The sequence below is a fragment of the Oncorhynchus mykiss genome, chromosome 19 (genome assembly GCF_057628025.1).
Source record: "Oncorhynchus mykiss isolate SJ-2025 chromosome 19, ASM5762802v1, whole genome shotgun sequence".
Taxonomy (NCBI): Eukaryota; Metazoa; Chordata; class Actinopteri; order Salmoniformes; family Salmonidae; genus Oncorhynchus; species Oncorhynchus mykiss.
Genome location: NC_143040.1, coordinates 13,543,278 through 13,558,547, shown reverse-complemented (window position 1 = coordinate 13,558,547; position 15,270 = coordinate 13,543,278). Strand labels below are relative to the sequence as shown.

The 15,270-nt window shown below is 36.4% G+C and overlaps 1 protein-coding gene across 1 annotated transcript; it reads right to left on the bottom strand.

Moving 5' to 3' along the window:
• Positions 1–3,265: 3,265 nt before the first annotated feature.
• Positions 3,266–14,969, bottom strand: LOC110534574 (GTPase IMAP family member 9). The gene is made up of 3 exons (XM_090210146.1): positions 14,622–14,969; positions 6,552–6,626; positions 3,266–6,267 (listed from the first exon to the last, which is right to left on the bottom strand). The coding sequence occupies exons 2-3, from the start codon at positions 6,556–6,558 to the stop codon at positions 5,375–5,377; spliced, it is 900 nt and encodes a 299-aa protein (XP_090066272.1). The 5' UTR covers positions 6,559–6,626; positions 14,622–14,969; the 3' UTR covers positions 3,266–5,374.
• Positions 14,970–15,270: the final 301 nt, after the last annotated feature.

Sequence of the window (15,270 nt, the reverse complement as noted above, 5' to 3'; positions counted from 1 at the left end):
ATGAAAGACTAAATGCATAATACTTGATTACAAATATGAAAACAACTGGTTTGAATAAGTATATACAGTCCTTTGAATACTGTATGATGAACATATTTTACTACAGAAAACAAATGTTCAGAAATACACTATTATAAATTCTTATACAGTAGATGTGTATATACTGAACAAAATGATGAATGCAACATGTCCAGTGTTGGTCCCATGAGCTGAAATAAAACATCCCAGACATTTTTCATAAGCACAAAAATCGTATTTTTCTCAAATGTAGTGCACACATTTGTTTACATCCCTGTTAGTGAGCATTTCTGTTTTGCCAATATAATCCATCCACTGAACAGGTCACAGATGCACCTTGTGCTGGGGACAATAAAGGCCACTAAAATATGGAATTTTGTCAAACAACACAATGCCACAGATGTCTCAAGTTTTGAGGAGGGTGCAATTGGCATGCTGACTGCAGGAATGTCCACCAGAGCTGTTGCCAGAGAATTGAATGTACATCTTTTATTTCAGCTCATTAAACATGGGATCAGCACTTTACATGTTGCATTTGTATTTTTGTTACGTGCAATTATGAAATTAATATGAACTATTTGTGTTTCATCATTCATAATGCTCCCGATAAGAGGTTCATTCTGGACCCCAAAGTGAGCCATACCCAGGTTGACCTTTATGGTCGTCACTGAGAGTCACAAGCAAAACCTATGTTCATGCTGTTAGTAGTAATGCTAAAGGACATTTCTGAACATCCTGTCGTGTAAATGGTGAGAGGAGATAAGAGTTAATGTCTACTGTTCTTTGACTGCCCTCCAGTGTTACCAGGTAGTATGTCTCTCAAGGTCTTTTTCCATCAAGGCCAACTTTCACCCTCTGTCTGTGCTTCAAGAATACCTTTCAAGTTTTTTCATGGTTTAATTCCAAGGTCTAGTGGCTGGAATAATATGATTCATCCTGTTAATTTGCCACGGTAAATGTCCATGGTCAGTTTTAATGACACTTGCATTCTACAGTCTACAATATAGAAAACTTAAAATACATGTAGAAGTCAGTGGAGAGCGGCAGTCATAGTCAGCTGTTACAGACCATATAAAACATTAGTTGACTATCAGCTGTACGGTTCTGTCTCTCATTGTAAGTACAGTTGTTATTTAAGAGAGAGTTGGCTATTGCAGATATAAGCCTATGGACTGTTTAGAGAGAGTGACATCATCAGTGTGCATCCTGTGATTTTCTTCAATGTCATTGGAAACAATTTCTTCCTCTATTTTTACTACAAAACAGAACCATTTTCACATATGTTGATGTTGGGTTGGTGCTGAAAAGGAATATGACATTGAAAAATGTTGCAATTTCCCTTTGTCACAGTCATTTTTTTCTGTGGTAAAATAACAAAGACCTAAGACTCTATTTTACTTCTGTGACATGGTGAGCTTGGACCCAGGAGCAGAGAAGTGACCAAACGAGGAATCAGTGGTTAAGGATCAACATAATACTTTACTGAGAAACAGTAAACAAAGGATCACAGTAACACTGGGAAAAAAACTCTTCCAGCTTCTGCAAACACCAACAGAAAACACAGCTATCTTAACAGGGAAATCATAATGAGTAAATAGGACACACTAGAGTGTCGTTGTCACCAGGACGGTCTCTGCCGCCCTCTGGTGACAGGTGGAACCATGACAACATCATTAGAATGCATTAAATGGATTATGAACTGCCTATACTATGCCAGTCCCTCAGTAATGGCACAGTCCACGAAATTGTTATTGTACACATAAGAACATTTACAGATGACTGAACCTTTCAAACAACATGCACCATGTAAAATCAGTCTTCAGAGGGAACGACCTTGTTAAATTTCTCAATTATTCTATTCTGCTTACTACTTGAACAACCTTGATAGTCATATCACAGTGGCTCTTACTACTACACCCACTATTGCTGGAAAAAAATCATGTTTTTTTTTAAAGATGTTTGCATATTGCAAACGGCTGTCTTACAAAGCCTACAGAAAACAACTTGTTTGCTTAAATATTTATGTTGACTAAACTTTGATGAATAAACCATTGTAAATGTGTATAAATGTTGCTTTACTTCTTTCATATCAATTGTTTAAAATTGTAATGCTTATAAGCATGTAGCTATTCCCCAGGTTGTTGCTGTAAATGAGAATGTGTTCTCAGTTAAAAAAACTAACAATCAGTACCATGAAAGTACTTCATTTTGTATAGACTAGAATGTTTTTTTACAAGATGCCTTCCTGTTATTTTTTAATTGATTGTGAGTTAAATACTTGACTTACTGTGTATTGGGTTTGCACAAAAAGGCATTTTGCACTGGAAATGATCAAAAGTATGGCGTAAAAAGTGTAAAAACTAAAATCAAGTGTAAAAAATGTGAATAAAAAAGACATTCATGTTTGATCAAAAAAAAATGTGAAAATGGAAAAGCAATGTTTTAAAGGCATCACGTAGCCAACATGTTATTCACCAGTGTCAGATTGTTCCAGAAAGGCAACAATGAAACCTTCAAACTATTAGTTATATGAAGACATACCAGGAGTGGTTAGCTACAGAGTACATTCATAATTCAGTCCTGTTTGGAGATGGAAGTTTGTTTTCAGTGTGTATGTGCTTTAGATGTACATTTTGAGTCGGAAGTTTACATACACTTAGGTTGGAGTCATTAAAACTTGTATTCCAGACGCACTGAGTTTGAAGGTAGGCCTTGAAATACATCCACAGGTACACCTCCAATTGACTCAAATTATGTGTATTAGCCTATCAGAAGCTTCTAAAGCCAATACATCATTTTCTGTAATTTTCCAAGCTGTTGTTTGGCACAGTCAACTTAGTGTATGTAAACTTCTGACCCACTGGAATTGTGATACAGTGAAATAATCTGTCTGTAAACAATTGTTGGAAAAATGACTAGTGTCATGCACACAGTAGATGTCCTTCTACTATCTTGCCAAAACTATAGTTTGTTAACAAGAAATTTGCGTAGTGGTTGAAAAACAAGTTTTAATGACTCCAACCTAAGTGTATGTAAACTTCCGACTTCAACTGTATGTGTTATTTCATTGTTTTAATGTCTTCACTATTATTCCACATTGTATAAATAGTACAAATAAAGAAGAACCCTTGAATGAGTAGGTGTGTGCAACCTTTTGACTGGTACTGTACATGAATGAGTATGATCCCTGAGATGACTAATAAAAAAAAGTATGGACACAATTCAGAATAACACAACGCAACAATACTTTGGAGTAGAAAAAGATATATGTTTATTGTGAATTGAATAAGAACATATGCCAACTTGCACAATACTCATAGTACATTGTGTTCTGTTTAAATCATTTGGTCATTTCAAACCGCATTTGTTAGATCCTGTTATTAATCAGTAGCAAACTAATCAAGACAAAAGCAAGTTGACTAATAACCAATATGTCTACTAATAATTGATATTGAAAACATGTTAGTATAACAATTATCTGAGCAATTTGTTCAGAGTTCCTTGGATGATTATACCCACAACCCAATACTGTAACTTGTTACCTATATCTCCCCACACAATGCAGTATATTACACAGTGTATATATGTGTAACTTCAGTACTACTCTTAACATTCAGTAATGTGAATATAAGCAGGACAGGAGGACTCTAGTGACAGTGAGAAGACACTAGGTGGACACTGGCTGAACAACATACTCTTTAAGACATGTCAGAATGTTAATCAGTTAAAGTTTGAGTGACAGCTAACCCAACAACATATACTGTTTTGTAACACACCATTTCTGTATGCTGCACTCTTGGTTTTATAAGGCTGATTGTTCCTGTTGAGGCTGACTGACTGGTTGTGTCTGAAATGACACTCTATTCCCTATATTTTGCACTACTTTTGAACAGAGCCAAATGGGAAGGTCCCTGCTGTTTGGAGACGCAATGGAGGTACAGTGTTTTTACTGGTATTTCCAGCAATATCCACCAGTGTTGCTGCAGGTAGGAAAAGTTCTGCAATTGAAACAAGCTGTCTCCAATCAATCAATCAATGTCTGGTTGTGTGTGTTTGACCAGGGGATCACCTGAGGCTATTATGTTCATGTTGATTAAGTTGGTCAGGATCTTGTTGCCTGTTTACAGCAATCCGTGGTTTATTGTTTTTTTGGTTGATTAAACAATTTTATCCAAAATGTGTGTGAACAGAAACAATATATTCTGATAATATGACATACGTAAGTGCAGCTTAATTCACATGATTTTACATTTCAACTTCCTGCCCGTTACCAGCACCATTCCTACCTTTACGGGTGGTGAAAAAAACTTCTACTCAAAGCACAGAGATTTGAAGAAGACCATTAATACACAATATTCCCACCTCTTCTTCAGAAATGTTACTTCCCCTTTAGGTCTATCCTTCCTGTTATGCTGCCATCTCTTTGAGTGTGATTTAGAAGCCTAAGTCACATGATTTGATAGAAAATGGGTCTTTGCATTAGAACTCCCTGCCCTTTAGACACTTATGTGTTGACTTCAAAGTGTCAGTAATGCATCAAGTTTAAGTTCATGCAACATGAGGGGATAAATTGACTGTGGTGCATAGTGGATAATGAGGCGTTCTTTCAATTATGAGAACCATAGTTCTGTGAGGTCATAAGAATAACACAATACAGAATTATCACATGGATGATGTAATTAATGACATTATGTCCAAAAGGGAAATGCTTGATGGCTGAAATGTGTCCATTGTGAGTGTTAATAATACATCTAAGTAATACTTCATTAGTGAGTGTTAATAATACATCTAAGTAATACTTCATTAGTGAGTGTTAACAATACATCTAAGTAATACTTCATTAGAGTGTTAATAATACATCTAAGTAATTCTTCATTAGAGTGTTAATAATACATCTAAGTAATACTTCATTAGTGAGTGTTAATAATACATATAAGTAATACTTCATTAGTGAGTGTTAATAATACATATAAGTAATACTTCATTAGTGAGTGTTAATAATACATATAAGTAATACTTCATTAGTGAGTGTTAACAATACATCTAAGTAATACTTTATTAGTGAGTGTTAATAATACATTTAAGTAATACTTTATTAGTGAGTGCCTCCCATCTTTTGCAGGTGTCTGTTACTCCTAATAAAATCTACCTCAATACAACAACCTTTTCTTGTGATCAGTAAAACATTATAACAAAAACAGCTAAATATGTGTTCATCAACCCCCTGAGTATCATTTTTAATGTGGGCTACAATAACATATGTTGTGTTGACTCTGTGTATATAGAGGAAGCTTTCAATATCAAGTAATGAAGTCAAACAACTTGTAGAAGGTACAGCACTGTTATCTACGGACTCTCATTGAGTACTGCATGCTCCAGCTCCCACTGCAGCTCCCATTGCTGCACCAACTGACATACCAACTGGGCCTCCAAATGTTCCCAAAGCCGCTCCGATTGCAGCACCTGTTCCCATTTTGCTAAATTTCTCAGCATTCTTTCTAGCTTTTCTTTCCTGTTTTATCCCCAGCTTCTCTACTTCTTCTCGTAGACACACTCCTTCAAACTTTGCCTTCAGTTCTTCCCTCTCTTTGTGTATCTTCTCTTCATTCTCTCTCAAGATCCTGTTCTTCTCTTCTTCAATCACTCTCTCAGCCTCCTGGAACATCTCAGTGGTGTAGTGGTTTCCTCCATTCATCGTCACCATCTTGTTTATCTTCTCAAGGAGCTCAGTGACCTGGGAGGGATTCTGATCTTTGTTTTTGAAGACATGATATCCCCCATTACATTTGGTAATGAAACTTTCCAGTTTGGGATTTCCATGCAGGAAGTCTTCAATTGTTACATCATCAAGAAGGTCTCCATGTGTGAAGACAACCATGGTGTATTTCGATGCTTCATCACCAAATAATGTCTGGATCATCTTCACAATTTCCTGCTGCTCTTCAGTGAATCCTCCCAGCTTGAGAACAACCAGGAACACATGGGGACCAGGAGCGGAGAATAGCAGGCACTGTGAGATCTCTTTCAGTGCTTCCTCCTGTGTTAACTTGGTGTCAAACAAGCCTGGTGTGTCGATGACAGCTACATGTTGCCCTCCCACATTTCCTCTTTTCTTTTTACTTGAGGATGTCACAGAAATAGAGGACATTTTGGATTCAAACGCTTTTCTCCCCAGGATGGCGTTTCCTGTTGCGCTCTTCCCAGAACCAATCTTCCCAACCAGAACAATCCGGACCTCTTTATTTTGTTCTGTTGGATAAGAAAGAGATGTTGTTACTGTAGAAAGAAGTCTGATGTTCTTTCTGTTTGGTCATCATACAGAATAGCTACTGATATGATCAGTCTCACATTACTTATTAAACATTGATGGTTTATAGAATATGAACTGTTAGCAAATTAACAAGGACATTATCTATAAATTAAGTTTCAAGCCTACATTCATTTTTAATCAAATGTATTAATAATGTAATAAAACATTATTTTGTGAAAACACATTAAACAAATAAACCGATTATTGTAGACTAAGTACTCACCAGTCATGTTTGGGTTTTGGAGTGCTGCCAATCTTTTCCAAGGAACAGTCTTTCCAACCAGAGAAATCAGGGTCTCTGTTGGATGAAAAAGGAAATGTTGTTTCTGTAGAGAGAAGTGTGAAGTCTCTCATAGCTTCTTAGACTAATATTTTTTTGTCTATAAAATACAAACTCTAAGCAAATAAACAATGATGTTATCTACAGGTAACTGCCAAAATCAAGGAAACACCATTGACAGTACTGTCATTGTCCGTTCCTTGCCTACATACATAGTTTCTACATTTGGGTGACTATGGCAGTAGTCTTTCTGCCTTGGGTTGAGCATCAGTTGAAAAACTGCAATAGCATCAATATTGTGTGGGACACATACAAATAAGATAGTCTAAAGACTCTCAAGTTGGGGAGACAACCAACTTCCATGGAAGTTCTCTGACTTTCTCAGAAACCCTAACAACAAACTGGAGCTTTTCAAAATGTCTGTGGTTTCAAATGGCTCTCTGACATCAATGCTGGAATGAGACCAGGAAGAGGCACACACAAGAGCGTGGTGTAAAGTACTTAAGTAAAAAATACTTTAAATTACTACTTAAGTAGTTTTTTGGGGTATCTGTACTTTACTATTTATATTTTTGATAACTTGTACTTTTAATTCACTAAATTTCTAAAGAAAATAATTTACTTTTTACTCCATGCATTTTCCCTGACACCCAAAAGTACTCGTTACAATTTGAATGATTAGCAGGACATGAAAAGGGTCTAATGCACACACTTATCAAGAGAACATCCCTGGTCATCACTACTGCCTCTGATCTGGAGGACTGACTAAATAGAGAACATCCCTGGTCATCCCTACTGCCTCTGATCTGGTGGACTCACTAAACACACATGCTTTGTTTGTAAATTATGTCTGAGTGTTGGAGATAGCCCCTGGCTTTCCGTAAATAAATAAATAAAACAAGAATATGGCGCCAACGGTTTGCTTAACATAAGGAATCTCAAATTATTTGTAATTGTATTTTTACTTTTGATACTAAAGTATAATTAAAACCAAAAACTTTTAGACTTTTACTCAAGTGATATTTTACTGGGGGACTTTCACTTTTACTTGAGTCATTTTTTATTAAGGAATCTTTACTTTTACTCAAGTATGACAATTGGATACATTTTCCACCACTGTTCATCTAAGACGCCTTTCAAAAGGTGCACAGATCATTATATTTTCAACAGAGGATACAGACATCATTGTCCTCCTTGCTGTTTGCCTGCACTTGCTTATACTTAGTTAATAACTGTTAATGATATATGCACAAACATTGTGAATTTACTGAACATTTTCTGAATTTACTGGATGTTTTCTCAGGTGAGCCAGATTCAGCCGCTTGCCAATTGAAAAAGTTGGCAGTTTACAGTCCATTGTTCGGATGGAATTATTTTGGACGAACGTTTGAAGGTAACCTACTTTTTCAAGTGATTTGTTTGACGATCAGATGAAAACAACATCATGACTGGTTGTGTTCATGCCACAATACGATGAAAACAATTTTAAACACATAGGAGGTCCCGTGGGAAAAAATACGTTCCAACCTATGGAAATCAAATGCCTGTCCAACTGATTAGTTCTAATGCCGGCCCTGCACTGCATTATGACACGTTTGTATCTGATTTATAACAGGTGTGTTATTCCCCTAGGCCTCGGACACTGGCACGAGGCAGTTTATTTGCCCCCGCCCTATAAAAAAAAACTCTAATCATGAAATTTAAAAAATAATAATTAATTTTAAACAGTAACATGCCAAACATAAACAGAACAGCCAGAGGGATTCCACGAAGAAATAAGATAAATATATATAATTTCAAATCCACATTATATCAATTCAAATACAAACATGTAGCAAATTTTTGGGGGGGACATTTTGTTTTGTATACATTTTATTGACTCTAAATAGTTATCCAAATAAGATTATTTTTTTTTATAAGAAAAGGGCCTTTTTCTTCATAATTCTGTTTTGTGTTTGAAAAATTGTCCCAATAAAATAAAGAGATTTATGACATACTCACGTTCAATTGTGGAATCAGTGTAGTAAAATAATATGTCTAACTTCAATGGTTGTATGCATTTTGTTGCCAAGAAATAGTTTTACATCAGTCCAGAACACTTCACTATATAAACAATGACAGAATAAGTGTTCAATCGATTCAGTTTCTAGTTCACAAAAATTGCATTCACTGGTAACATCAGGTATATATTTAGAAATCAAGCTATTACACGGATGGAATCTAAGGATCATCTTAAAGGAGATCTCCTTTACTTTATTGGTCACCATAAATGTGTGTGCAGTGAGCCAAGCACGGCGCCAGTTTACATCAAATGATGAAGCCCAACAAAATATCGCAGAGGGAATAGACTTCCTGTAGAAAATATCCCTTAATAAACGATTGTTGAATTTCTTATCTAGTAAACCTATGCCATTCACCTTGATATCGCTTACAATATGAGATATTCCAAAATATGCATTATTCTGAAGGAAAGATTTTATCCCACTAGGTATAGCTTTTATAAACGTGTCATATTCCTTGCTTGAAACCTTAAAGTTGTATCTTTCCATAAATTATCTTCGCGTAAATAGATTCCCACTAATACTAATTGGCTGACAAGGACAATGTTTTTCGACAACCAGTTACGGTAAAATAACATCTTGTTTCTATGTAATATCGACCCATTATTACATATAAAACATTTATGAGGTGAAAGGTTGTGTTTATACAACAAATCCCAGCACATTAAAGCCTGCTGGTGAAAAGCCGCCAATTTCACAGGAAGTTTACCCACAATATATGGACATTGTAGTAAAATATGAAGCCCTCCTAGCTTCTGAAAAACAAAATGAGGTATAACATTCCAGAAACTCTGAGGATTTTTTATGTACCTTTTAAGCCAGTTGATTTTTGATATCGGATTGAAGAGAGTGGAGTCTAAGACATTTAGACCGCCATCACAAACCCTGTTGGTGATAACATCTCTTATTATCTGATGTGGCTTGTTTTTCAATATGAAGTTGTACAATAGCCTATCTAAGGTACAGCAAGTGGATTTGGGAATGTCAATAGATGAAAAAAGATAGGATGCACAAGATAGCCACTCGGCTTTGGATAAAAGCACCCTTCCTTGAAGACTCAAGTGTATTTCACTGATCCTCTCTAAAGCCAAACCTTTATTTGGCCGCGTTTCCTTCCAGTTCTCTGCTGCCTGCGAGTGGAACGAATTGCAAAAATCTCTGAAGTTGGAGACTTTTATCTCCCTCACCAACTTCAAACATCTGCTATCTGAGCAGTTAACCGATCGCTGCAGCTGTACATAGTCCATCGGTAAATAGCCCACCCAATTTACCTACCTCATCCCCATACTGTTTTTTATTTACTTTTCTGCTCTTTTGCACACCAGTATCTCTACCTGCACATTTGATCATTTATCACTCCAGTGTTAATCTGCTACATTGTAATTATTCACCCTTATGGCCTATTTATTGCCTACCTCCTCATGCCTTTTGCACACAATGTATATAGATTTTTTTTCTACCATGTTATTGACTTGTTTATTGTTTATTGTTTACTCCATGTGTAACTCTGTGTTGTTGTCTGTTCACACTGCTATGCTTTATCTTGGCCAGGTCGCAGTTGCAAATGAGAAGTTGTTCTCAACTAGCCTACCTGGTTAAATAAAGGTGAAATAAAAAATAAATAAAATAAACTCAAATCCCTCCCTAACCATGAGGATATTTGTGTTGTTGACAGATTCAGTTACAGGGTTCAAATTAAGAACATTCACAGCCTTAATGTTTTTGGGATCTTTATACCGAGGTAGGTTACAGTATCTTTTTCAGAGATGATACAATCTGCTGGATTGACAGCTCCTTTCAGAACAAACACCTCACATTTGGAAAGATTTAATACCAAATCTGAAATTTTGGAGAACTGCTTCACAATATCCAAAGCTAATCTAAAATCCAGTAAACATAAATTAGATTCTTAATCCCATGTTTTAAATAATCATGCAATAACAATGAGTTATTCACCATCATGACTGCACATTCTAACAGTCAGCCATAAGACTTTATGATCCGTCAGGACTGCAGGCAGTATTTTGACCTCTACTGTGTTGGGCTCAAGACTAGAGGTTATCACCCACAAGTCAATTCTTCATTGTAGTGAACGATCTCTATTACTCCATGTGTACTGTTTCTCTCCAGGGTTATTAACTCTCCATTTGTCAATTAAGTCCAGGCTTTGGTAGAAATTCACCAACTTGTTCATACCAATGTTAGGCCTATTGGGCAATCTATCAATCTCATCAGAATAAACCATATTAAAATCTCCACCAACTATAATCTGACTGGATGGATATTTTCTCAGAAGACTTTTAAGAATTTCCTCAATTTCCTCTAGAAGTAAGTTATTTGGAGGACTAGAACAGTATCCATATACATTACACAACACAAATAATCTGTCCATTACATGTCCATCCGTGTCCATTTGAGTAAACACACATTTCCCTTTGAAATTGTGTGCATAAATTGCAACCTCAGTTGAATGATTAGTCCCGTGGGGCAAAGAATGACACTGCCCCACTGATTTATCCAATAATTATAGTCCTCTTTGCATGAATGTGTTTCTTGAACGAATACAATATCTGCGTTGTAGTCCTAAAAAAAATAACTTTTCTCTTCAACAGGTTTCGTATCCCCCTGGCATTGATTGACATAAACTTCAAGTCCATATAGAACAGAAGGAAAAATACTATGCAAACTAAACTCTACCCTCTCTATAAAAAGTTGCTTCATGTATATGTATTAACAGAAGTCTTAACTTGTAAACCATAACACCACAATTCAAAACTAGAACGCTCAGTTTGCTGATTTTTGATGTGTTTTCGCGTATCATTTTCTCCAGACCATCGTCTCTTTCGTTTATCTTTGCAGAGACAGCATCGATTATGTTGACCTGGAGTTCGCGCAAAGACAATTATTTCTGTGTCTTTTTGGGTGCGGGACTATTGACTGGATTTTCAGAATCAGCCGAGTGTCCAGATTCCTCCATGTCTTCTCCTGAGGAGTCAGGTGGCGGTTTTTCTCCGATGTTTGAGTGGTCAGCTAGAAACTGCCTTCTCCTCCCTTTGCTTTTTCGCACATTTTTTCTTCAAAATGTCCAAGTTTCAGATCAAATTAGCGGTCAACTAAGCGTTGTTCTTTATTGTGTTTACTATAAGCCAATATTTGTTGCATTGAAGTAAATTTGAGAGGGATAAAAATGAAGGTTACTCAGAGCAAGTTTCTCGTCTGCAATCGCCGCTATCTTCCTGGATCTCGTCATTGAATTATCAGGCCAACCTCACATTCAATTCGCGCATAAATGTACAAAATGTATTTCAGAAGATTTCGTGCGTTTTTGTGCATTTTTGTGTGGTTCAAATCGTTCGAAAATACACGAATTTATGTGCTACTTAATTCGTGCGAAAAGACACGAATTTAACCAGTAGGCGACACCAGCCCAACCTCACCTTCAATGAATTATAGACTACTGACCACCGTCCATGGTTCTTACATTTCAACATGCCTATCAAATCGACGAAGGCTTTCGTTGGTGCCAGGGTTTAGCTTTGCTTTAGCTAATAGATTAATGTATATTTTTAGGCCTATTTGGTTGTCATTTTCTCATGTTAAGCCTAACATTTCACAAAGCTAAACACGGTATAACAATGCTGCCATTGTTAGACTGCTGGCAATAATGTAATTACTTATTCAGTAATTAAAGTTGGGAATTCAAACATCGCAGATTATTAAATAAATGTTCAACGCAACAGCATACTAATCAGCTAATCTATTGTTTATTTTGTTGAGTATACAACTCTCTGCATAGGCCACCTGAACCTTCATGACATCACCCTCTCTTCCAGTTTGTATAGAAAGTTGTGAGTAAAACCAGTCTATTAGAGACAAAGAATACAACCTCAAAACACTAGCTTACTGGGAATTGTTTCATTATGCAGTGCAACATCTATAACTCTATTCCATATTTAGCTGCTATTTATAAACATTTTATAACAATGACACATCAAACAGCCTAACACAGAGGTATAAAGTAGTCGGCTTGAGGATAAATTCAGCCCCTATGTATTGTTGAACTCAGCAGGTTTTATATGGCTAACAGCCTACACAAACGGGCTGGAATATTCATGGTAATTTCAATCCAATTAAATTCTAATTTGAGAGACTCCCCTGGTGTCCTGAAGTCCTCGTTTGTTGTGTTTCCGTATTTTGGGTACAAATGTTTTGCCTGTAGGTCCAGGTTGCAGACCTGACTGCTTTCTATACTGAATATTGCCAACCCAGACAATATTTCCTGAGACATTGTGTGTCTTAGGTAGTTATTTTTTGAGATGTAGCTTAGAAAATGATCTCTCTGCAGAAGCAACACTTACGTGGATGTTAAATATAGCTATTGCATTTGCAACGTCAGGCAGGGAAACTGGGCAGAAGGGAGTTGTGCTTCAAATACAGCAGTTCTGTAACATATTTAATTGAGCCTCTCATTCTTCTTATTTGCAGGCCTCAACACCGTAGGGAAATAGATTAATTGTTTACGAAGCTCTGGGGACAAGTCGTCTGGATACAGACAATAAATGGGCAGATGGAAACGGATAATCATCTTTAGCTGACAACAGTTCTTGAGGGCTGGAACAAAAAAAAGCTGTTCGTGATTTCGTTCATACTGGTGAACCGGAAGCGCAATGGACATATAATCATTTTAGATTAGACTAAATCCAGAAATTGTACATCTAGGTTAAAAATAAATCAGAGGTGTTGCACCACTTAATTTTAAACATGGATGAGTTAATCTAAGGTTAAATAACTAAACTATGAAGTAGTAGCAGGAAGCCTAAATTTGGGGTGGCAGGTAGCCTAGTCGTTAGAGCGGTGGACTAGGAACTGAAAGGTTGAAAGATCGAATCCCCGAGCTGACAAGGTAAACATCTGTAGTTCTGCTCCTGAACAAGGTGTTCCTAGGCCGTCATTGAAAATAAGGATTTGTTCTTAACTGACTTGCCTAATTATATTAGCAATATGTTCAAATTATATTTCTATGGAAACAAACCAGCACCAAACCAGTGAGTTTTCAGATCAGGCTGATGAAATAAATTATTTTGTCAAACTAGTTAGCTGGCTAGTTGACAATACATGAGGCCACATGAGCAAAACACCTTGTTACACGAAAAACACAACACCGACCTTTGATTCACTTCAACCTCAAACAGTTTAGATTTAATCTAAACTACATTTAAATTTGATTTAAAAACAATGGAGTAACAAGATAAAATGTGATTTTAGTTTCAAGTAAAACTTAAACTTAGTTTAGAAGAACGATTACAATTAGGAGTAATTTAAAACTAGGTTTAAAGTTTGGTGCAACAAGATTAATATACAAAGCTTGATTTAACTCAGTTTAAGAGTTAATCCATGTTGGTGCAATCCACCATAAATCTCAGTCGATCCATATCTCAGTCTATGAATTTGAGAGTGTTTACATTTCTCCAGCTCCACCCCTTAGCGTTTTAGCATCAGGGGTGAGGAGGACGCTTTGTTATTGTTTCAATTAAAGAGTCTAGCTTTAAAAAAGGTAAGAGAGCTTTTATAGTGAAGGCAGCAAAATTATAGAATTCATTGTCAGAAATTAATTTAAGTGCAGTATGTGTAATAAGTCCATATTAGTCCCGTTTTAGGAATGTGCATAACGCCTACATCATAATGCCTACATCATAATACTGACATAATAATGCATTCATTTACAAATGACATGTATTCATTAGTTACTCTATTGTTACAATAAACCTATTAGAGGAGGATTTGTATCAAATGAATTGTTGTAAAATAAAACGTTTCACAGATAATAAACTTAGTCATTCTTCATTTTGTTAAAGTCCATTTGGCAAGAACACCCATTTGTTGCATCAAAACATGCAAAAAGAATGTGGTTCAGGCTTATGCCTAGTATGAGTAACTTTATAGACGTCCTTACCTTTGCCTGCCTGTTGAGCTGGGTATCTAGAATCGTATGTCTACAATTGGAGATGCAGCCGAAGTTTTATAGCACTGTGGGGCGTAAGAACGTTGTTGCTTTCTAGTCAGGTGATTTCTTGTAAATCATGGTGCAGCCCAGGCAAAAAAAAATATCTCTAGCATAAGCAGACTGATTTTGATGGGGATTTTTAAATTATGTTAATTAGATTGTAGGCTGTCGCTTCAAACACACCGACTGTGTTATGGCGTTTTGGTACACCAGAAGTACACTCATTTCCAATTGAACGCTGCGTTTGCCTTGCAGCATTGCGTTGCAGAGGCAGTTGCAGTGCGTTCTGTGTGGTTGAATTTATCGAACGTGTGCGTCAAACTGTATGCGTAAACGGGTTGACAGAAATGATAGCAGAAGGTGAATGTAGAACTTTTGTTACACACATATCTTGATGATTCTGCGACCTATTTTGCGCAATGACCCAGTCGGTGTGTTCGAAGCATAGCATTACTCTAAATGTTCAGAGTCTATGGTTTGGACTTCACATTGCAGTAATGTGTATTTTAAAGCTGCCAATTACTATGGGTTTGGTTTGTACAGAAAGACACTGGACTGGAAATTATTAAAGTATAACAGTGCAAAAGTTGAATAAAGT